Source organism: Zonotrichia leucophrys, chromosome 1 (genome assembly GCF_028769735.1).
Source record: "Zonotrichia leucophrys gambelii isolate GWCS_2022_RI chromosome 1, RI_Zleu_2.0, whole genome shotgun sequence".
In the NCBI taxonomy this organism is placed as follows: domain Eukaryota; kingdom Metazoa; phylum Chordata; class Aves; order Passeriformes; family Passerellidae; genus Zonotrichia; species Zonotrichia leucophrys.
In genome coordinates this window covers 32190560-32215681 of record NC_088169.1, presented here as the reverse complement: position 1 = coordinate 32215681, position 25122 = coordinate 32190560, and the positions used below count along the sequence as shown (strand labels likewise).

The following is a 25122-nucleotide window of genomic DNA, read 5'->3' as shown; positions in this document are numbered from 1 at the left end:
AGTCTTTCTGCTTGGTTGTGCAATAGGGAATTTGAAATACGAGAAATAGAAATTAGCTGACTTTTTTTCCCAGAAGAGTAATGCATGTACAGCAAAAGCCCAGTAAGGAAGGTAAAGTCAAAATCCTACAGGGTCCACTGTAATAAGAAAGCATCACTAACTGCTGTTTATCTTTCTGAGTTCTTAGGTTTGATTGTGCTCTTTGATGTACATACCTAACCCCCACAGAAGTCAACATGTGGGCTTTTGCTCACAGCCGGGATCAAGCTTTATATTTACTGTGGTTTGGGTGGTTCTGAGAAATATGAACAGAGACTCATGCTCATAAATCACTGATTTGAATAAATCCATTTTCAATGTACTAGTCAAAAGTCTATGCAAGTTTGAAAGATTAGTAATTACACAGAAGCCTTAGGTTCCTCCTTACATGTCTTCTGGAAACAATCACTATTGCTGGGAAAGGTTTCAACCCAGTACTTCTAAAATTCCATTTCTCCCTTGAAAATAAACCTAGTTGATGCTGTAGCCATAGTTCAGCAAAACAACCACCTCCAGACTTTCAAGGTGTCTTTAGGGAGTTTTAACAATAAAGAACAGTGTATGTTATGACTGTGTAAGAGCCATAACAAACGTTACTATTTTTAGTTAGGCTGTTAGTCAGTCCCTTAGAGACTCTGGCTCTATTACACTACCAAGATCGGTTATACTGTTGTGACAGATGAAACTCAGCAATGTGTTCAACCACTTCAAATCCAGGGTGACGTGTTGATCAGGTCGTGAAACGAGCAGTTGAGACGGCACGTGGGTTCATACAGGTTTTTATTTTAAAAAGGTAAGGCAGTTCTTCAGTGAACAGACTATACTACAGACTTTTGCTCCTGACACTTTATCCAAGATGACTTTGAGACTATCAGTCCTGTACAGATGATACCCAGACCACATCGCTTACTGGGAGCATTGCCACATGGCACACCTGGTACCACAGCTTCTGTCAGCACTGGTTCCACGGACCCACTTCCCAGTGTAACCTCCACTTGACAGTCCCCAACCTCATATGTATAACAAGGCGCCTATCCCCCCACTGCAAATTCACTCCATGCCTTCCCAAAGGCCTTACGGCCCCGTGTGTCACCCAGACAGACAGCGATAGGTACACGTCCTCCCTCCAGAGTGGCAGACGGGCGGTGTCACACCCTAGCTCCAGCACAGGCTCTCACTGCGCCTCTGAGGCATGCAAAACCTCGCAGCCCTCCGCTTCCGCTGCGGCCCAGGCTGCTGTGCCGTGGGACCGGCCCAGCCCGGCAGCTGAGGCAGGGAGAATTCCCTCAGAGTGAAGCTATCGAAACCCCTGTTGCACATCGCTCCGGACCTCCAGCTGGGAATATAAGACACGGGATAAGGACAGCAGCACCGGAGAGAAACACCCCCGTCTCTCCAGCGACGCCGCGCATAGGAGAAGCCCGCCCGCCGCCATCTTGGAGGCGGCTGGGAGAAACCCCGGCGTCCTCGGCAGGGAAACAACAGCGCCCCCGGCCCGCCCGCAGACCGGCGGAGGAGAGCGCTACGGAGGCGCAGTGACCGCACCGCGAACAGGCGGCGCTTGCAGTAGATCTAAAATCGCATTTGAAAAAGCTAAAAAAAAAAAAAAAAAAAAAAAAAAAAACCAAAACAATTAAACCAAAGCGACCTATTCGGCAACCCTGTGGCCAGAACAGGCGGGGCTAGCAGAGGGGCGCGCTGCCCGCAGTTAAAATGGCACCTGCTCTCCGCCCCAGCCCGGTAGGGGCGTGGCCTGGCCAGGGGGCGTGGCGGCCCGTGACACGCGCGTCAGGAGCCGCAGCGCGCGCTCGCGGGGGTGTCCGCCCCGCCCCTCCCCGAGCTCCTCCGCGCGCGCGCCGCGGCCCGGCCGGAGACAGACGCGGACACTCGGCGGACCCGCGGCGGCGGCGGCAGCAGCAGCGCGATGACGGCGGCGCCCGGCTGCCCCCGCTGCTCCCCCCGCTGCCCCCGCTGCTCCCCCGGCAGCTGCCCCTTCCCCCGCGCCGGCGGCTGGGCAGCCGCCTGGCGGGGCGCGGCGCTGCGCTTCGCGCTGGCGCTGCTCCTCCACACGGCCCGGGCCGAGAAGGAAGGTGAGACCCAGATTTCCCTTCCCTTTCTTGTCCTCCTTCCCCCCGCTCCTCCTCTTCTTCCTCCGGTGGCGGTGGGGCCGTTGGCGGCCGCGGCCCGCGCCCGCTCCCCGGCGGCGGGGTGGGGGGGCGGCTGGGGAGGAGCCCGGGGTCGCCGTTCCTTGTCCCGCATCCCGCCGGCTCTGCTCTCCCGCCGGCTCCGCATCCCGCCGCTCCGCTGGCCCGGCTGTGCGGGGAGTCGCGGCGCTGCCTCCCCCGCCCCGCCGCCGCGGCTGCCGGGGTGCGGGTGCGTGGCTGTGTCCCTGTGTGGCTGTGTCCCTGTGTCGCTGACGTTTCGCGGGGGTTTCTCCTCCCTGACAGCGGCGGGGACAGGGATGGAGCTGGAGCTGTCCTTTAAATAGGGGAAAGGGAAATAAATAAATAAATAAAATAGGAGGCTTGCTCGCGTTGAGCTGGTTTCCCTGCGGCAGGCTTCCAGTAGGAGACGAAGCCAAGCCAAACAGACTGGCGAAGCAGCATGAGAAAGGGCAGAAATGCACGCTTTTGCATGGATTGGATTTTTATCCCTCACCAAGTGACGGTGGGACACCCCTCTTCCTCCCCAAACTTTTGACAGGTTCCCGGAGCCTTTGTGGAGTCGATGGCGTTTTCTCCAAACTTTTTAAAGTCCCTGTCTGACTTTCCCTAACTCGTAGTGTCTGTGATTTTGGCGTGGAGTCTTTTCATTGTGGTTTAGCAAGGAAGAAAAGCCCCGAGCGAAACACCTAAGCATAATCTGTAGCATTGCTGAGAACAGCTTTCAAGCATTTCCAAGGTGCAGACTCGTAGTCTGCTTGAAAGCATGGCTGTGTGGTAGCATGAAAAAGCAGCAGGTAAATGTAATGTATTACTAAAGTAGGTGAAACAGATTTACTTTGGCTGGACAGGAAAATTTGCTTTTCAGGCAAGTTGCTGCACCAGAGGAGGGAGGAGATTGAGGTCTGACAGGAAGAAAGGGAGTAAGAATAAAAAAGAGTAAGAATAAGAAGGGTATGGAACAGGAGCTTAGCAAGGAAGGTCTAGTTGTATGCCTAGACCAGACTTGAGGGAAGAAATGCATCCTAATAAGGCATGTATTATTAAAAAAATAGTAGATATACCTTTCTAAAGAAGGGCTTAATTCCAGTAATTTCCTAGTTGCTTCTTTTTACAAATATGGGGATGTTGATATTAAGGTGATTGAAAACCCAGATCAGTTGTTGCACAGCCACTCTTGTTCACTTGACTTTGTCTACAGGAAATGTAAACATTCAGAAAACAGCATGAGTATTATCCCATATCCTTAGAGAGATTAGAATGTGTAAGTTTGTCAGTGTGGCCTATAGTGTCTTGAGGTACTAAGAGGTCAAATGCTTGAGAAATTTCTGTTTTTAACTCTTATTGTGATTTCATTCCTTCACCGGTAATAAGGTATATGTGTTTCTAAGCTTTGTCAGTGATGTCATATACTGGTATGACGGAATTGATTCATACCCTAAAAGTTGTGACAGCTAGGGTCATGATCTGGTTGGTTCATTTGTGAAGAAGATACTGTTTTTTTTTTTTTCTATGGGTTTTCTTGGCATTCCTAAGTAAACAACAGCAGTTTTAGATTCACAGTTTGAACAGATACGATTGAAACCCCTCAAGACAATTCAATAGTTGAACTGATAACGTTTACTTCTGTTTATACAGTCTATTACTTAAAACTTATCCCAGCAACACATCTGTCATTTTCAAAAGGTGAATTTGTTTCTCAACTAGAACATGGATTTCTTTTAGTCTTCAGATTTCTGACATTTCCTGCCAAGTGTTCTGCTGCTTAGGGTAGTCTATGAGTGGTACATCTGAGGTCATAAAATAAGTGTTTCTTTGGTGTTTGTTTGTTTTTTTCTGTTGTTCATCTTTTATAAACTCCTGAGCAGAATTCACTGGCAATCTGCATTTGTGGATCACATGTTAGGAAGTGTTGTCTTGCTTCTATTTACTGAGTGCAATGACTGTTTAAACCCTGGATTAAAAAAAAGAAAAAAAGCAAAACAAAACATAAACCAAACAATAGTTTTAAAGCAAAACAAAGATTAAGGGAACTTGTGAGATCTAGTCGCACTGATCTTAAGCTACAATGTAAGTGCCAGTCTGCAAGAGGTAGTGACTGAACTCAGGAGGGGAAGGACCACTTTGGACACTGGGCCTTGAGACAGCTCAAGGTGGGATCTCGAAATGAAACAGTAGTTGAGAGGAAAGGAGGGGATGGTGTTCAGGCTCTGTCCTTAAGTACCTTAGTTTTACCAGGTTGTGTCAAGTTAAACGTAGTAAGACAGTTTAAAAATAATAGTCAGGAAGCAGGGAAGTAGCTAGGAATATCCTTTCCGTCTCCCAAATGTGGGCATACATTTTTCACTACAGCTGCAGGAAGGAAGCTGTGGAGGGGGATTAGGGCTGAGGTTGTGCTTTGTTGTTCCTGAGCACTGCTGGGCTGAAGGTGGCTGTAGTAAGACACAGGGCAGTATGTACTCCAAGGAGTTGGTACAGAAAACACTTGATAGAAGCAAGTGCCAAGTGAACAGTGTGAGAAGAATAGATCAGAATATGACCAAAGAAAATGAAAAATGAATGTGGAGGACGTTCTTTTCCTCTTACCTTGCATATACATGAGGAGAAACTTTGGGAATGATGGAGCTGATGTAGAGAAAATTATGCTGGCTTCATGTGGAGAAGAACCAGCAAGCGATTCTTTATGGATGGAGCTGTCACACGTAGAAACAAGATTGTTGCTGGAGTATGCTAGATAGACATGACTATTTCTTGTGCCCAGTCTTAGTTAAGGAGTTTGAGGGGGCAAATGTAAACATCTTTGCCTAAAAGCGAGAAGCAAAACTGAAATTGTGTGTTCTAGCTGTAAATCAAAGTCTTAAAGTCTTGAGGAACTGTGACATTGCTGTGCACTCTCTCTGTGCTAGAAAAATAGAACTTCTGGAATTTATCTCGTATCTGAGCAGATAGCAGAGTAAACTGTGATTGAACCAGCCAGAGAACCTTAAACATCAATTTCAGACTAAACACTGATATGTGGCTTTTCTTTTTTTTTTGCCTAGCTGGGTCCTCATGGGTGCCCATGTATTGCTGAGGAATGAGTAAGACTGAGAAGGTTGTAAAATTGTATGTTTGGTTTTTTTTCAGTTAGGAAATCTGTGAACCGTTGCAAAAGAATGACATGGCAAGAAAAAATTTCAGTCTCAAAGAGCCTCTTGCTATTTAGGAGGGGCAAAACATAACTTTAGTGTTTCTTTGGCAAATACGTATGATTTTCAGGATTTTTGTAAGGCTTATCCTTTCCTACTGTAACTATCACATTCTGTATTGCCACATAGATTGAGGATCGCTATCAGTTTATATTGGTGTGCTTTTTGTTTGGTGTTTTGTTTGTTTTGTTTTGAGATTTGTTTTGTTTTGTGTTTTTTTGGTCAAGGAGGACACATGACATACACAGAATAGCTTTCTGTGTTTTAGCTAGCTGGAAGCCATAGTAATGCCACAACCCCATAGTAAGTTAAGTGTTTTGAAGAAAAAGGTCTGACATGAGGATGCTTTTTTACCCGAAGTGTTTTGTGTTGGTTCCCTTATTTATATACATTTTTATATTTTTAGAAAGTCTTTGCTTTATACAACTAATTGTTTTTTAATCCCATTTTATTTGGCCAGCTGACTGAAAGCCTGTTGAGACTACTTTGATGGTTGTCTTACCTACCCATCTGCTCGCAACATAGGTGCAGGTAGAGCAAGGTTGATATTTAGGCTATGTTCAATCGCTGACTGCAATTTTTGAAGTTACATCTTGGTGCTGGATCTGGGAAAAAATTCTATTTAAACATCTACATTATGAAACCAGACAGATCAATGAAAATAGCTCTTTTTTTTTTTTTTTCTTAATGCTTGATGTATTCTCTTCTAGCTTCCTAGGAACCAAGTTAGTTACTGAGTGTAAGTGGGATATTGTCATCAGAGCAGTACACTGATATGTTAGAATTCTGGTTCTATTTTTGGCATTCTTTCTAATCTCAAACAAATAACTTTTGCTTTTCGTTTTTTACTGATACCTAAAATAGCAAACCAGGATACTTCACAGGAATATCAAAATGAGATTAATATTGGAAGATGATTGAGAGAAAGCTTATATGTTTAATATTATAAAAAGTCTCTTCACATATACTGCCTGTTTGTCATATCCTGCTGTCAGAACTAATCTACGGCATGCCAGCTTTTACTTTTATGCTGGTGTTTTGACCCTGGCTAAATCAAAATTTCATTCAGACAGAATGACCTCAATCAAACTGAAAACACTCCAGCAGTTGAAGTAGCACATCAGAATCATGAAGAGTGTGGGGAAAACAAAGTGGATAAAAATTGACCATGCTATCTCACTGTGGTTTTGAAACTTAAGTGTGGGACAGCTGATTAGGTCTGCACTTGTCTGTGTCTGTGTGCTTGTGAGTGAAAAATATTGACCATGTGCTTGGATTGAATGTGCTTACTTGCTTGTGAAATCTTTGGACTAAAATAAAGGAAAGATTTTACTGCAGTGGACAGGAAGTTGAGAGCCCATATTCTCTGTGACCTTCAATGTCATCTCAAAGTGGGTGCTATTCTCTCCCTGCACCTCTTTTTCCCTCACTGGAGTTCAGTTTTGTTGCACATGTGAAGCAGACTGGGGTCCCCTCACCTGCAGAGGTCCATTGAAGGATGGTGTGCTCAGTTCAGGGCCTTGGATTGTCATCTCTTGAAGGAACTTGCTGTGGATTTGTGTAGTGTCTAATATGATGAAATTCCACCAGAGTGTGCAGAAGTCAATAGGCTTTGCATTATTTAAAGCTTTCAGTTGTGATTTTTTTGTGAATGATTGCAATATGGATTGCTCTGAGTCATCTGGATGTATTTGTGAATTTTAAAAATTTCAGCTGTTTGCTTGGACATTTGCTGTGAGTCACTTTGTTTCAAAGCCTACCCAGTTTTACACTGCTTAAAGTGATATGTGTTATTCCTCCACAGTGTGATTTACTGAGCCTGTAAGTTCAAGTAATCTTTTCAAACAATAAACTTGGTAAATTACCTGGGAGTCTGACAGTGAATGGTGGATGCTGTGGTTCATGCATAACGAGCAGTAAAAGTTATGTGACTGAAGCACAGGGTAGAACCAGTTTGGTTTGTTCCTGTGTTTGTGGGTTCGGCAAGAATAGAAGTCTATAATAATCTCTTTTATTTCTCATGCTTGTACCTTCTGTCCAGTGTAGCACCCCTGACTTTGTCAGTCTGCAGCATGAACTTACCTGGGTACAACAGGCATTCTAGAAGTGTTTTGTTTCTTTCTCTAAAAGTCAGCAGTTGAATTAAACTTCTACTCTTCATAGTAATAAGTGGGGGTACTTGGAACAGGACTGAATAATACCTTGAGCAGCCTCCTCTAACTAGATGTTCTCTGATCAGGTGACTGGGTGGAGCCTCTGCAGTCACATCCAGCCTGCATTATGCTGTAGTTCCAAAAGTTGAGCACAGTAGGTCCTTACAATGGAAGCAATGTGGGTGTTAGCAAACTTGAATTTGAACTAAAGTTATTTTTAAAATAATTCCTGTTTTTCAAAAAAATTATGTTAGTATTTCAGCATTTTAATTATTTATACCAAGACAGAGGATGCCGAATTTCATCTTGCATTGGGGGAAACCAAAGGAACCAGTGACCATTAGATCTAAATACTACCAGTTTATCTTTCTAGTCATAAATACAGTCAAAGAATAAACTTGTGTCAGATATGGATTTGTTAGAGGCAGCTGTTAAAATTTTAATGGGATGCAAGATTGTAGTGTATTTCTGTTTTCTCAACTATCCTTATAGAATAGTTAGTGATTTACTGACTGCAGCAAAGATATAGCGCAGCATTTGCATTTAACATTTTTGAAATACAATTTTAACATTTTCTCATAAGCAGCCTTGGATAACTTTTGCTTTGGAATATGAAAGGGATTAAACCAGGATCATGTCTGTCTGTCTCTTAGAAAACCTTGGATGTAATGGGGAAATAGCAGAGAGCTGAAGGATTGCCATGCAGTTCCAGTCCCTGAAAAGGAGGAAAAAATGGAGGTGTTTCAGTAGTTTGAGATTTTCCTGCTACAGTTACCAGATTAATCTTCTCACTAAGACTATCATAGATGCATTTTTAGTATCTCTTCTACTGCCTGGCATAGCTTGCAACAGAAAACCATCTGAGAACAGGAGTTCTGCTGTCCTTATCAAACTGGTTTTAGAGGTATCTGAGTGAAATTTAGTGGAAGGAACTGTACAGGAAATGAAACTACAACTCCTTCTGTCTGTGTACTCTGTGAAGCTACAAAATGTTATGTAATAGAACTGACTAATTTGGCTGACTAATGCAATGCACTTAGTTTTTTTAAGTAATTTTATAAATAGACCCATTACCTGTTCTTCATGAAGCAGTTTGTCTTCACAAAGTCTTAAGCGTTATCTGAGGGGTTTTTTCAGTTGAACACTTAGATCTGTGTTGTACTGTATGGATTTGGTGTAATAGGATGTACGTGGACATTCTGAAGTTACTTAAACTAGAAAAATCCTGGCCAACCCTTGGTTAAAGGGTTAGGTTTTTTAAAGTTGTTTAAGTGAGGAAGCACAGCTAGTATGGTGTTAAACAGATTAAATCACCACTTGAAGGAGTGATGATAGAAGACAAAGTTGTAAACAAGCATGGTACCAATGTAAGTAGTTTGCAATATTTCCTAATAAATATGTTGAATGAATTTAAAGACCTGTTATCTGAAGCTTGTAAGTAAATAGAAAATCATCTAGAAACACAGAAGTTGTCTAAGTAAATCAGTGATTTGCACCAAAATACTGTACAAATATTTACAGGTGGATTTTGTAGATAAAGTAGATAATGATAAAAACTATCTGGGCAGCTAGATAAACTGCAAGGTGTATGGTTTTGGTTTATTTCCAGCAGTGGTTCATGTTCTGCCTCAGAGGCTGGCTACAAGGAGCTCTTCCTGGCTCTATTCTGTCCTTCCTATTCTATAACCTGTCCTGCTTTAGATCTTTGTCACTGATCTGGAGTTGGAATGTACCAATACTCAAGGGCGAGTTGCATTTGGGAGAGACCTAAACAGGACAGAGCAATGAGCTGACAGGACCTTCATGAAATCCAAAAAGGACAAATGGAAAGCCATTTATATGGGACAGAATAACCACCTGCAGGGAATACAACCTGGAAATGCTATTCATGAGTCAGCAATGTACCCTGGCAACATATAGGAGTGTAGCCACTGGGCTGAACGACGTAATTATTCCTGTTTAGTCAGCACTTAATAGAACACACCTAAACCACTGTGTCTAGTTCTGTTCTCTGCCATCCCTTGGACTGGATGTATGCAAGTATGGTCAATATGTGCATGGCCTATGAATGGAGGCTGAGGGATCTTGTGGCAGTGTGCCAAAATCATAGTAGTTTATGGAGCAAAATGGAGCCCGACTCCTCACAGAGATTTATGGCTGGAGCCTGAGACAGTGGCCATAAAGTTGAACAGGAAAGTTTTTGTGCCAGGAGATGATGCTCTCTGATGATCTGAGTAAGAGAGGCACTTGGGCACTATAAAATAGCATTGAAAATTCTATTTATTAAAGCTAAAAGAGAGAGTAGTACAGATAATCTTGGATCTCTTTTGATGCTGAGAGCCCTGAATTGTGTAGCACCAAACAGACCTTTGAATGGACCCCCATGTGCAACACACTGTACAGGCACCATCCATAGAAAGATGACCCTATTTTGCTCTTTTGCTGGATTTCCTTCCTTGAGAAGACAACTCTATTCATCATTTTTGCTGTCAGGTAGAAAGGATGTTCACATGGGAACTTCCATCTGCATTTTCAGATAAAGCAAGGCCACCCAGGTGGCATAATTGCTGGTGTGTTGATTGCAGCTTCTCTGGGTTCCCCCTGCAGCCACGGAGTACGTGCAGCCGGCCAGCCCAGACACGCAGCCCAGCACAGGGTGGGTCTGCTGGGCTTGGCTCCTGCTTGGATCACTGACTCCCATCTGTCACGGCCTTCCGGTCAGCATGGCTGGCACCTTCTGCCTTGACATGATGAGTCTGTGTTTCACCATGAGGCTGGTCAGGCATTGAAACAGGTTCTCTAGGGAGGTTATGGGATCTCTGCCTTTGGAGGTTTGCAAGTCCCAGCTAAATGACAGCCTAAAACAACATCATCCAAATTCAGCATTCACTGTACTTCTGCAGAAGGTTGAGCTGGATGACAGTCTTAATGTCCATTCCACCCTCCGTTTCCCTGTCTCAATATTTTGTGTCTCTCCTGTGATCTTAAAACTTAGTTGGAGCTTGCAATACTTTTTTGCAGATGATGGGAATATCTGTAAGACAGAAGTCTGACTTTTCATGTAACTCTGTGGTGAAGCCAGTGTTATGGTAATAATAATACAGATTCAATTTTTGTAGAAGCAGAGTTGTAATTGTACCAGGAAGCTTCATGGGTTGCTGCATGACTGAAAAAGGGTGATCAAGATAAAAACAAGATCTTGTCAACCATTCCTTATTTCTGTAATTGTGGATCACATGCGCTTTTTTGTTCCCATGTTTTTGTTCTTTCTCGTGAAAAAATTGTTTCAAAAGGAGTATTTGTGTCCTATCTTTCATGTGATGCATAATACAGCTATTAGTTTTTGCCTTTGCCAGCTGCTGGCAATATAGCAATACATTCAATTGTGGTTTACATGTTAATATACGAGATGTATTGAAGTTAACAATCTGTGCAGCTAATATGTCTGAGGAAATGCTGAGAGATTTGGACAGTTAATATTGTGAAGTTTTTGACAATTCCTTTCTTGCAGTGGAGGACATGGAGTACTTGGTCCTTACTGGAAACCATTTCCTTCTTTTTTGCTTTGGTATTCTGAACTGTGTGTAACTTCAATCTGTGGAGCCAGCAACAGGCAGTTTAGAGGTACCAGAAATGACCATTATTTAGTGTGTACTAGGAAGCACTGAGGCCACTCTTGCCCTCTGAATTCTCTCCTAAGTATAAGAAAATAAGGAAGGGATGTGTGTGTGTGTAACTTTTATATTGTGATACAGCTACTTTTATATTGTCATATACCTTGTCAGTTGTCTTTTGTGTAGCTTAGCTAGGTCATGATGTGCCCATATATACCTTTGGCTGACCTGTATCATCCAAAATATTCAAAAGATTAATAAATTCCTTGTTTTGGGAGAAACGTCCCAAACATTTGGTATTGAAGGAGAGATGGTTGTCATTGACAGAGTCTGAATCTTCACAGGTGAAGTCACTCTGCCAATCAGTACTACTGAATATCATTATCTGATGGAGAAAAGATTGAAATGAACTTCCAGTTCATCAGGGGAAATTTGATCAGAGTTTTAGTACTTGATGAGTGCTGTGAATTCTTCCTTTGATTAAATGAGATTTCTCTAGGGAAAAAGACTAGACTAAGGACTTCAGAGATTGAATAAAACATTTATTTATTTAGCTTTATTTAATTAATTATCCTTTAAAAATACCTGTTTTGTGAAAAATAAACCCCTCTAATGTTGAATTTAGCAAAGGTGTGCCTATTTAGGTTGAGAATGAGTACTAGGCATATCGAAGTAGAAATGAGAGCTATTTTTGAGTGAAGGCTTGTCTTAGAGGGCAGCTTAGTGATGAGTGAATAAGATGTCTCTCCATAACATATTCTGTCACTAAGCCTAAGGGTTTGGAATTATTGGGTGAAATCATGATCTGTGTTGCACTGGGTGTCAACTTAGATCATCACAGCTGTTTGTAAAAGAGTCTGACCAGAAGAGATTGTTTATTTACTTCTGAGGGGTGACTGCTTCCAGGGTATGGTAGGTAGCGAAATTGCATTTCTGCAAGCATTTAATTTCTCTATGCCTACTTGCACCTTTAATTTCTTATTAATGTTTTTTGGAGTGTTCCTCCAAACTGAAATTCACCTGTTTTGTTTAATTGTTTTTGCTCTGCATTTTATCTTCTTGCAAAACTTTCAGTTGTTCTTCTCCACCCTTTTCTCCTCTGGTTTTATCAGACGTTGCAGCCAGCTTTTTCCTGCTGGTGGTCTATGTTCCCTCATGGCAAGTCAACTGAGTGCTGTGCTCAGCAATCAATAAATAGTGTTACTGCCACATCATTAACACTCTGGCTTTAACGTCAGGCCTTTGCTACCTTTCCCTGGCCTTTGATTGTTGTATTTATAAACTTTATATGGTAGCTGAACCAGCATTATCTTGCCACTCTTTTTCGCTCGTCGTCAGCCTTAATAGCTGTTTGCAGTGGACACTCGGGTGTTGCCGAGTGAGCGTGGGAGGGGCGGAGATCTGTGCTCCTCCCTGCCAATGATACTTCTCTCAGTAACTTGGTATTAACCAAGTCGCAACTGTTACACAGCAAAATCCAGACAATTGTGTTGTTGCTGTACCATTGTTGTTCTGAAAATTCATGCAGTTCTACATTGGTAACTGACCAAGGAAAAAAGGGAGGCAAGAGCAGAACTCTCACTTAGCAGACTGCTGTTTCTGTGCCATAAGATGAGTGATAGAAAGAGTTCTCTGTAGTAGCAAGATAGGAGTAAGGATGGAGAACTGAGCAGCGTCCACAGAGCATAAGCCTTAGCTCTTACCTGATTGCATTCACCTTGCTAGCAAGACATGGAGATGTCAGGAGGTGTCTGCCTGGCTCTGTCACCTTCCTGTTCTGTGGAGGGTTTTTTAGAAACTCTAAAAATTGCATCTTTCTTCCTATTTTCTGTGATGTGGAGAACAATGCTTGATCCTGGTTGGTTTTTATTAAGGTCATTAATCATCCTGGATGTACCTTTTAGGTGGGTCTTTCCATTGTGTCGATACAACCCTTTTTTTGAGTAAGTGGGAGTCTGTTCACTGGTTCATTTCATAGGAGTATAAGTTTGGAAGACTGATGTTAATGGCAATAGCTGAAATTATTGTCATTTAATGCATTGTTCTCCTGAGGCTCCAGAAGCCATGAACTGACTGCTGTTTCTGGCAAGCTACATTTTGGATGTTGCTATAGGCTATAATTGTTTCTATATGCTAAAAAGATTAGAATGCCATTAAGTGCATGTTATCTTTTTGCACAACAGGTTTCGGTGCTACATGAGCAGTAAAACTGCCACAATGAAAAGTTTCTGATCTAAAACTTGAGAAAATTGAGATAAATCCTTAAGTAGTTTGGAGGGACTGTTGTTTTCCCCCATCTCATTGCAGCACTAGTTACCTTGTTTTTGAGGGTAGTTCCAAGTAATTTTATGTCTGTGCAGATTCAATAACAATACATGTATGGGAGTATAATTTAATTTACATATTGAAATTTTAAATTGGCCATCATTAGAAAGAATAGAAAGCCACATTTGGTATGGCTCAAAGCAAAAAAAAAAAGGATGCTATTTGCAGATGTTTGTTTTCTCTCTAGCTCCCTTTTAATTTTTTTGCTCTTTTTAAATTATTTCTGAGAAGTTTCCATGAGTGTCAGGAGTATTGTTCTCTTTGGCTTAAAAATAGCATGCATGAAAGTTTTTCTCCTGCTTAGAGAATTATTTCTCCTTTTTATTTAATTTAAAAAGAAATTATTTTAAAATAAATTTTCTTGTTCATACCCCCTATGAATGGAATTGAGTATTGTTTCTTGAGAAGCATTTTGGAGCCAGGAAATAAATATCTTTGGCAGAGCTAATGAAATTTTTGAAAAGTTTAAAAGTAAAGCATCAACTTTGAGCATCTGGCAGCTTTCAAAGTAGTATTTTGGTGGTTTTTTTTCCAGTGAAGTTTTATGGCCTTTATTGCTGCCACCTGAAATCTGCCATTTTGGCCAATAGCAGATAGTTTTTTACACTCATTAAAAAAAACAGATGAAAATAAAAATTGCTTTAGTCAAAGTGGATGGAAATGCACATTTCTGTAAGGCAGAAATACAGGCTGAATACAGAATAAGCATCTGAGAATAAAGGTGTATGGATAAAATGTAATCTTTTTGTGCGTCAAGCTGAAATAATCTAATGTAATTTTGTTAGGAATATAAATAAAAGCAGATTTTTAGGTAGAGTACATGTTACTTTCCGTGAGCTTTTCTGTTTCTATGTATGCTTGTATAGTTTTTTGCAAGAATATATCTATCACAGAACACATCTAATTAGTGTTAGCTGTAAAAGAAACCTTGATGCAGTTGCAGTGTCTTCTGAAGCGTGAAACATGTTGTGAGCCAGATGTGTGAGCAGTGGCTTCAGGGTGGAGACTCACTTTCTTCCTTTCTCAGTCTGAGCAGTGGCTGCATTGTCTGTCTGGAGCCTGTGCTCTGAATCAGAATCATGCTGCCACTTTCTGTTTCATGGCTAGCTTTAAAACCTGAATTGGTGACTGAATTCCTAAAAATCTGCATCAGTCTTAACTGAGGGGAAAAGAGATGAGTGAATGAGCACAATGTGACAACTCTTCTTACTAGGGAAGGGCCTTGCTGGGCAAAGAAACTTGTCTTTTATCTGAAGGCAGAAATTACAAAAGTGAGTTAGTGAAAGATTACATGCAGACTTACTTGGTTGTCAGTGATATGCTCAGTTTGTGCTGTTGTGTGCAGTAAAGTAGAAATCATTGGACTTTTTCCTCCTCACTGTGAAATAGTGAGTAGCATGCTCAGGTATTGCAAGTGATCCGCTGTATCTGTTTAGCTTGTATTAACTTGGGCATAGGTTGGTGTATATGAGCTCTTACTTGAGTATGTACTGTGTCAAGTCAGATTTTTTTTTTTTTTTTGTGAGGAGTATAAAATGAGGATTTTGATGAAGATTGTCTTTTTGTTATTTAGCTTACTATATTGCTTTCTCATTTCGCATGATGATTAAAGTGCATTATCAAGGGATGGTTCTATTTCAAATCTAATATATATATATAAACAGAAAATAAAAATTTGGCCAGTTGGCTTTTTGAGGGAAGGTCATTAGAGATTTTAATACTGAAGAAAGAATAAATACGTTTCTGTGTAAAAAGACATCGAAGTGTGATGTTTGTAGGTGTGATCTTTACTGCCTTGTGTGGATTTTCTTTGTTGTGATGGCTCTTCCTGAGGTCTGCTGGAAAAATTATTGATTTCCTTATGTTATGGAGTACTAGAAAATAAATAAGTAAATTGCCTAGGTAAGTGCAAGGGGATTTAGCTGGAAAGCAAGCCTGCTGGCTGGTGATTCTCCCTTGCCTGGCACTCACTGTCTCATGAGAGAATGACCTTTTACATTTCCAGTGAACAGTCACCTGTTGGGACGTAGGCAGAAATCCAGGCTGATAGCCACACTGACTTGTCTGTCTTGGAGAACAGGCCTTTTTAGAAGAGATTTGGTGTGTTGGACACTGAACTGGGGCGTATTTCTTGAGGCTCACCAGACTTCTGTTGTCCTTCTGTAGTCCTGAAGCTGATTAAAATGGTCAGTCGCATTACAGTGTAATAGTGTTTTCCCTTTTGCGTATGGGATTTTATTTTTTACAATGGAATTTTCCATCCATAATAGTTTTATTTTTTCATTCTTTATCCACCTACCTGTATTCCCCATGCTGCTCAGTTTTCCACTGTTCAGGATGATTGAAATTGTGTGACTGTGCATAAGCAGTTAATTCATAGTCCGAGCTTTAAAGATAACTTGTCCAAGTTTAGTTCTGCACTATAGCCAATAGTGATACAAATGTAGCAATTACAATTACATAGACAGAAGTGAATGGCATTTAGCACATTGTAATTGGCTCATGTGGCTGTAGTTACCTTGAAGTGAGCTTAGTCATTAAGACAAAGGGTTAGAAACTGGACTTTAAAAAAAACCTTAATGTAAATTAGAAATTATTTAAATAATTGACCTTTCCCTATTTTGGTAAGATAGGACACTATTTTTAGAATTGGGAGGAAGTTTGTGGACTAGATGATAGAGGTTTGTATAAATCCAGTTTATAAGAAAGAAAACTGGTTTAGACAAGACTTAGGAAAGAAAACAGTTCTTGCAAGCTTGTAAGAGAATACATAAAGATCATTAGCATAAAAATAAATCAATGCAGGGCTATTGAGTAGCTGTTCCAGAGCTAAGTTATATTTCAGAATAGTGTTTTTATAAATGTATATATGTCAGAATATACTTCCCTATTAAAATGAAGAAATTAACAGTGGCTAAAGGAAAGATAAGTGTGCAGAGCCACCTTAAAAATTGGATCTCAGTCAGAGTTGGCCTCATAAACTGTGAGCCACAGAGATTTTTTTTTTTTTGTTATGCACCAAGAGCCTTGGTGTATTCACTGCTTGCATTACATGCAAATTTATTCTGTTTTGTGTAATTCAGTCACAGCTAAAGACTGGTGTTGGCTAAAGTGATTTTGATATTAAGTTCCGGTTTGCTTTGGAGATGTGTGGGATTTTAAAATTTTCTTGTTATTTGATGGTTTTTAGGTCTCTATTTTTCTTGTTTTAGCCCCAAATAGCAAAGGCTTGGACAAGAGACGATCAAAATAGGGATGTGTTTGAGCAAGATTTCTCTTTATTAAGTGTATAAACTTTAGAAAATATGCTACTTAAGTTAATTCAACTACTGTTGGTTTAATTTTCTATCAAGCCCTGTGATGTTGTTGGAAAGGGCAGGGGAAAGCATTTAGGAATCTTCTGGTAATTATGACTAGATAGTGCTTTCACTGTTCCAGAAAGCCATGGTTTGGGGACTGGGGGCCGTGGTTGTAGTGGTGGGTTTTCTTTTGTCATTTTTAAAAGAGTTTGGGATGCTTGGAAAGTGCTGACAGTGGAACAAGCTGTTTGGAGCAAGTGGAAAGCATAGGTTCATGGTCTTTTTCTGATATCTTTTATGGGATTTTCACAGTAAAGCTGACTTAATCAAAGAAGTTGCATTTTAAAGGTTAGAGATTGAAAACATAAAGTGAAACTTAGAATATTCTTGGTGTAAGCTTCTATGTATTCTGTTAGTAGTGACCTGCTGTTTGAAAAGAGGAAACCAAGAATACACAAGCCAGAAGCTGAAAAAATTTGACCCTGAAATCACATAATATCCTAGTAGCTAGAGTGACTGAAATTGTTACTGATTCTCATCAATCTGTTACATTTGCTTTTTGCAGAAGTTTGAAAGGATAGAGGTCTTCTCTTGAGAGGAATTTGTGTATACCTCTCAGAAGAAAGTATTCTGTTCAGCATAGGTGAAGAGGAAATGAGACTAAGATTCTTCTGGCCTTGAAATCTGCGGATATGAATATGTATCCTTTTCCTTCTTTGGTCCATGAACATTTAAAGTTTGACTAATAGCTATTATAATAAGCCCTCAGGGCTTCAGTTGCCTATAGGCTCAGGAAGAAATTATTTTCCATATGTGTAATGTGGCTTCTTGGCTGCTGATTTGTGCAGTGGCAGATCATGCTGTGACAACTGAAATGCTTCCCACCCCAAATATTATGTTGTGCCCCTCTTGTAGCAGTCGCCAGTCATGTGGCAGGGATGACTGAAATAGCACAGGCAAGAGTTCTTGATTTGCTGCATTTTACTATTCCAGAGTGTTAAAGTATTGGCTACAGTATTAGACTGGTAATGGACCATGAGGTATCAGCTTAAGCTTTGGGAAGAAGTTTTCCCAAGGGAAATTGTTAGGGACTTAGCAGAAAACAGTCATCTTCCTCTGTAGCATGGGGAATGGTTCACCTAATAAAGCATGCCCAAGTGATCTCATGCTTAATTACTTACAGTGACTTTGCACATTGGTAATAACCTATTGTCTATTGGTGACATAGGTATTTTGTGTAAAAGGACACTAAAAGCTGGTTTTGGGCTTGCATTGCAAAGTTTGTGAACTTGCTTAGGTCAGGTAGCACAAATGCAAAAGATGAGCAACTGCTTCTAATTCTGGAACGGGTAAAAAAGGACCCACAAGGGCACTGTCAGCATTTCACTTTGAAGAAAACTTTGTCCTCTCTGTGGTCCCATGTTGGATGGTTTGAGAGCTGCTCCTAGAGGGATTCGGGTGACTCTTTATGACTCGTCAGTGGAGGTTTTTTAAAATGTAATTAGTTTTGCCTCATTTGAATGAGGTGGCTTGTTGTTTCATCCTGAATTGAGAGTCTGAGAAGCCAGTTGCAAAAACAAGCTTTCATCTCATGAAGGTATATGTATTTACTTGCCATTTCCTTGCTTTGATGAAATAACCAATAAAGAGAAACGCTTGAAAGGCTTGAAAGTTAGTCTAAACCAAAATGAAAGGTATAACCACAGCAACTTCATCTCCACCTCGGTTGAGATGTGTCTGCTGTAAAATGGACAGCAGCCAGACTTTGCAGTGCATCTGACTTCACCTGGCACTGTCATCTGCTCTCTGAAAACATTTCTTAAATCATATAGTGATGAATAACACTTCTATTTAACAGTGTTTTCCACTCAAAATGTTCTGGAACATCTGTTGCTTTGTTCATAACCTGTTGTAAAGATGGAATAATTAAAGAGTGGCTGAAGAAGTGTTTGTGGTTTACAGAAGGTCTGCCTGAATTCAAGATGCTTGGGTAGAAAGCTTGGGCTAATTTCTAGGGGCTTCAGTGCATATTATCCTTGTGAAAGAATTGTTGCTGCTTTCTGCTCTTTGTACTGATGGTGCATTGCATTTAAATCGGGGGGGAAAAGCCTCAGAAATACTAAGAATTTGTGATTAGATGAAATAGCCTTTTATGCTTTGCTAGTTGTTAATAGATCATTTATATAAAAAGTTGTTTTCTAATGACTTTTTTTTGTTTGTGCCTAATGCTACAATCAAGTGCTGTGTTTTCTCTGTTTCCAAACTAGAGATTTAGATAGCAATAGAATGCCAAAAACTCCAACTTCAGAGGTGCAGTTCCTTTTGATTAATAGGAGGGTTTGCTTGTATCTATAATTTTTTAAATTGTGATTGCTGAACTTCCAATTTATCAAATACATGAGAAAACATAATTTCATTCTATATTTCTCTCCAAGTTAAAAATTGAGAATTTTCCCTCTGTGCTAGTTAATCTGTAATTTGGTGTTCTTGTGCAGAGGAGATAAGCATGACACTTCTGTGAAATCACAATTAACTGTCATACTCTGCATTTTAACTTAACGTGTCAAAGCTTCATTTTCTTACATCTTGCACTGCAATACACTTAGCCTTTTTTTCAGTGATTTTAAAACCAAAATTCAACCATTAAATGAATATCTTGCATCATATGTATTGCCAGTTAAATTAAGAAGAATTCACTTGTTCTTTGGTCTGGCATTAAACTTCAAACTGGCAGACCTGTTCCAGTAATTTAATTTTTAAAAGCCCAAAATTTCATAAACTGTAGGACTTGATTTTCTAGCAGCTCTTCAAATGCTGTTTTGGTTTGTTTGGGTTTTTTTTTTTTTTTTTTTTTTTTAGGTCTCTTGCCCCATGTTCTGTATAGCTCTTCAGTATAAATGATTGACCAAACTCCTGGTTCTTTGATCAAGGATCGATTTTTGTTTGTTTTGAGTAACATTAAGGTTATAGCAATAAGCACACACAAAAAAGTAGTAACTTATTGCTGACACTACTGACTAGGACTTCTCATAGCACTGTACATATTGCAGTGTCAGTGTAAATATTGCAGGACTTGTTGTTTATGAGCTCCCCCTTTCTCTGTGGTGATTCTCACACTCCACCTGAGCTGGGCTCTCTCAACCTGTGCACATTAGAGTTGTGTGGTATGGTAGCTTGAAAAGTAATTATATAAAACTTTGTTGTTTAGGGATCTTTTAAATTTGTTTCAGGGTTTTTGCATGCTAAAATACTTTTGGAGATGACAGCAGCAATCTTTGTCTTATATTAACTTTTACTTTGGGTCATATGAAAGCAAGGTCATGGAGCTTGTGCCTTTAAGGTGAAGGTATTGAAATGTGTGGGGAAGTCAGGATTGCAGAATGGGGTTTGCAAACAGTGCTGTGTTAAGTAGCATAGTGAGTTTTGGATACTGAGTTAGGTAGTGAGGAAATGTTTGGGACAAATAAATGTCAAAGCTAATGTTTCTCCATGTGCTAGGTGCCTTTACCAAGAGTGCTTTTTGTTTTCTAAAAATACTGACCTTTTTTTTTATTTAAAGCATCATAGAATGGCATTGTTGGTGATGTCATAATAAACAAAGCTTCAAAGTGGGAGATAAAGGTCTAAGTCTCCTTTTTCAGACTGGGATTCAAAATCCATCTTCCAGAAGCAAACCGTGTACTTCTGTGTACTGGGAAATCTTTAATTTCTTCCTGTAGAAGTTCCTCTTTGTGGAAAGAGAGGAATGTTATCACCCTCTACTTCATCTAGTACGAATGGTACATGGTAAAGACAGTCATGGATAAAGGACATAGGAGTTATTTGTGGAACTTTTTTTTTTTTTTAATACAATTTCCTCCTTTGAGATTGCTGCTGCATTTCATTCTAAAGACTTCCTTTGTGTGTGTGTGTGTAGGTGAGTAGATTTTTTGGGAAAAATGTAGAACTCTTTGAACCTTTCTTTCCTCTTTAAAACATACTCATTCTTGCACAGATTATTATATTTACAGGAAGGGCAATGCCGTTATTCTTTGTCTTTAGAAGAAAGTTGCATTCCCTACATTTTAAGAGGAATTGAAAAACAATTGCCTGACCAAACATGTAGAGGAAATGAATGGAGTGTTTGAGGATCCTATATTTGACTGAGGCATGAACTTTTCATGGAGTTAAGTCTTATGGTACAAACACTTCTAAACTGTTTCAAATTTTAATATGTTCCTGTCAAGCTGGAGAGGATTGTTGCCATGCCAAGGATTAGGCTGCAGTGTGAAGGAGGCTTTCCAGATGTACAGTAAAGATTACTGGTGTGTAAATAAAACAGAAATTCTGTTTGTGTCTGAACTCTTTGTGCGCTTAGATGTATTAAACTCATTTGTTCAGGTACCTAGCCTGTCATATTTATTCAAGTATGGGGTTGGCTTGGTACGGTCACTCTTCTTTGAGACCTTAGAAGTTGTTCCCTTTGGAATTTAGCATTTTTAAGGTAAAAGACTAATTTGCTAAGTGTGGTGCTTCTCAAGCAAAGTTAGTGTCACAGACTTGTGTTTGTTATTTTGGTAGATTATGCATTATTATTTTGGTTTGTCATAGCTCTGTCTACAAAATTAAGATGTTTAATTTTTTGTTTCTGATTTAGTAACAAAATGGATTTTTGTTACATTACTTAGTTTTTTATTTTTCTTTGCAGCTTTCATCCAGTCGGATGGCATAATAGAAATGCTACGTTTTGATGAAGGAGACCTATTGCAGGTATGTAGTCACAGTAAATCATCTGATCCAGCAATGTTGCATCTTTTTGATAGCTGCTTTTTGAACTCATGGGTTTGTGAAGTTCTGAAAACAAGCAAGCATTAAGCTCAAGTCCACAGAACCTTTGAACTTTCTAGTTGCTTTCAACAGTATGGTTCAGTGTGGCCAGAGGTTCTGGTTCCTTGATGTTTTGTGTTGGGAAAACTCGTGGGTTTTACCACAGGTTCTCACAGGTAGTTCTTTCTTTCTCAGAAAAATTGGGGGATACTTTGTGTTTAAGGCTCATCTTGATCTAGAGTTGAGATGCAATTGGCTAACTCATCTGCTGGAACTGCAAGTGGTGCAAGATTCCTGAACCTAAAGGCAGCTCTTGGGACCAAGTTACCACTGGGTTTAAAGAAATTCTAATTACTGCAGTAAAGTAATTACTGTTGAAAATAGTTGTTTTTCATGTATGATGTTGCCATTCCTGTCAGTTCTCTTTTGGTATGAGTCAAAACAGGAAAAAAGTTAATTTTAAAGAATATATGCTGAAATTTTGAGATGGTAGTAGTAGCTAGGATGATATACATAGCAACATGGCTTGATACTAGAGCTGCATAGGTGTGAAGTTCTATTGACTAGGATTTCATATGCATTTATTTTGTGGATTGCATGTATGATGAGAATATTTTTCTTAAAATTCCTTGATGGTAATAGTCTACTACTTGAAAGGGAGCAGAGTTACCAGAGCAGTTCTTGATTTATAATTTCTATCTCCTATGTAGTTGAGAAAAGTCAATATATGCATCAACATATTGCACGTTTCAGATTTATGATGTTGCCTTTTTTGTTTTTTTCCCCTGCCTACTAAGTTGTTTAGGTTCGTTTTTTTCTTTCTTCAATCCTTGGTCCTTAATGTAACTCAGGAATATCTTACTGTAGATGTTAAGACTGTAATGTCCAAGAGTAAGATACTCCAAAATTATGTAAGCTGGTTACACGAAACATTGCCGTTAAAAACAAATAAGAAGCCCCCACTACAAACCCCTCAAAAAACCCTCCCAAACCAAAACATCCTACCAAACAAGCAAACCAAAAAGCCTCAGGTTCTTCTTTAGCCAGTTGTTCAGCTGTCATGTGCTAAACATATTCTCATAGTAGATATCAGTGTATAGGTTTATGTTTGGATGTGTAGATTAGAGTGGTAGAAGTTTTCCATATAGTGGTTACTGTTTCAATTATTAAGGCTTTCAACTGTGAATATTTCTTTAACTTGCTTGAAGATACCACATATCAGCACAAATAGAAGGAAAAAAGACTCAGTTTATTTTTTTTACATACTCTACTAGAACACACTTCGTTTAATAAAATCAAGGTATATCATTGGCCCAGTGTTTAAGGTAAAGATGATAGATGATGGGTAGTTGCATTCACTCATCTGTAGTTTGTGTTCCTTTATCACCAGGATAAAGCTAGTTCAAATTAATCATTAAAATCTGTAATTATCTTACTTATTTTAGCACTATATTAACCACTAGTTCTTAGACTAGAAAGTAATGGTACTGCTGTGAGCCACTCAATAAGTCATATCCAGATGGGAAAGTAAAAGAATTGTTAATTATACTAACCATTGCAAGATGTAGAAATATTATTATGGTGGGACAAATTCAAGCAATTCTGCATTGGGCTGCCACTTCCCTTAATATGTTGCTGAATGTTTTATTTAAAAGAAAACAAGTGAGACAAAACTTCTGATAAGTGGTTTGTATGTTTTATGTTATGATTGTGGCTCTTAAGCCAAACATACTTACATAAGTGAAACCACTTCCTTTTAATGCAAAGGATAGCATATATTGTTTTCTCTAGCTTACAAATTATTTGGGTATTTTCATGTAGATATTAATATGGTGACATCTTGTGACTGCTTCCTGGAATTAAAAAAAAAAGGCAATTACACTGTTGTGAAACTAGACTTATGTCTTGTGAACAGCAGTCTACTAAAGTTTTAAACCTACTGTGATGTCACTGACTGTTTCTCTTTTGACCTTTCCATAAGCTTTCGCAAATGGCTGTTGTTCATTACAAATACTATGATGTAGTGGTAAATCAGTATTGTCTAATGTTATGTCACCTTCAAACAAATGATTTGGGGTTTTTTTAATATAAAAATAATCAATTCAGTACAGTGATTAATAATCATTGTGGTATCAAAGCCATCTCCACTCTTGGTTTACCATCTCCACTTCCCCCAAGAATCTGATCTCTTTAAAGCAGAAGCAAGCTTTTTCTTGTTTGAAAGTTGCTTTACAAATAAAGTAAATCAAATGCCAATTCTTGAAAAATTATATTTTTAGGGATTCCTGCCACTTCCTTCCAGTTAGTGCAAACCCTGCTGATAGTGGTTTTTTGCACTAATTTGGAGTACATACTGTTGGTAAATACTCCTTATGTCTTTCAATCACACTTTAGGAATTCCTTTGTAAAAAATGAATGTGTTGAAAAGTTTGGTTTAACCAGTCTGACTGAAAACCCCTATTTCTTGAAAGAGAATAAATCTTTAAATATTTAAGTAGAAAGCATTTCATTGGTAAAAATAAACTGACAATGGAAATTTCATGAGCTCATGCTACTGGATAACTAGCAAAAGTAGAGACTGTACTCTCTGGGTGTGGTCTTACAGTTTGTGGTTTAGAAAGTGCTATACTGTGTAGCTCAACCTTCTGAGAAAAGTGAGAGTTCTATTCTTGAGCATATGTGTTCAGATTAAAGGTTTATATCTAAATAAAATGCTAGTTCTGCCTTTGGATTAAATTAAAATAACGACGGAATTTATTATTTCTGTCTATTCACATGAATTGATCCCTTTAAGAGCTCAGGTTTTTGAACTCTTCAAATAATTCATTTAGATCCTGAATATAGGGTAAGAATAGTATTAATGTAAATGCAATGTAGGGTTTGCAGATGTCTGTATAGTTGTTTGTCGCTTCAGAGTCATAGACTTGGTTGATTGTGAAGGACCTTGGGAGATCATGTATTCATTTTTCAGGTGGTGTTGTGTGTAGATGGGCTATGCCTGGCAGGTGCTTGACTCTTCTGCTCTTAAAAGATGTAGAGAAGTCTGTAAGTTTCATGCCTAAGCTGGTTTTACTGATGCTTTTTTTCTCAAGGGCATGTGTACACTTGGGTTTTTTGTTAGGTTGTTTTACCTCTTCATCATGATAATTTTGTGCTGAAATCTACCTGTAGCTTCTTCATGCAAGTTTTTTACAACACTCAATTTACTGGATTTTTATTTGTCACTACAGTTCTTTCCCTGTCTAGTAACACTTGTTTTAGTAATGCCAAAATGAGTAGTAGGTTTTTGAGAGCATTTTGTTTGCTCATATAGTTTGTATTTCACTGTGCTCTCCTAGCACATTGTTTTCTTTGGTGTGCTATCAGTTATTACCTTCCCAGTTTTACATTTAAGCTCTCCTTCAGCTGAACTTTGCTACGTCAGTGTCAGGCCGTCCCCTCCATGTGTCGTCTTGATTATTTGAACCCTTGTCCAGACCTGACAGATGCTTCACGTCTCTGACAGTGATGTCATCTGCAACTATTAGGAGAGCTGA

The 25122-nt window shown here is 39.5% G+C and overlaps 1 protein-coding gene across 1 annotated transcript in view; it reads left to right on the top strand.

The window, feature by feature from the left end:
• Window positions 1-1956: 1956 nt before the first annotated feature.
• TMEM131 (transmembrane protein 131) overlaps window positions 1957-25122 on the top strand; it is a 93895-nt gene continuing 70729 nt past the window's right edge. The window contains exons 1-2 of the mRNA XM_064711201.1: window positions 1957-2129; window positions 21468-21529. Coding sequence (XP_064567271.1) covers window positions 1964-2129; window positions 21468-21529 — 228 coding nt within the window. The 5' untranslated portion in view covers window positions 1957-1963. The remainder of the gene's footprint in view (window positions 2130-21467; window positions 21530-25122) is intronic.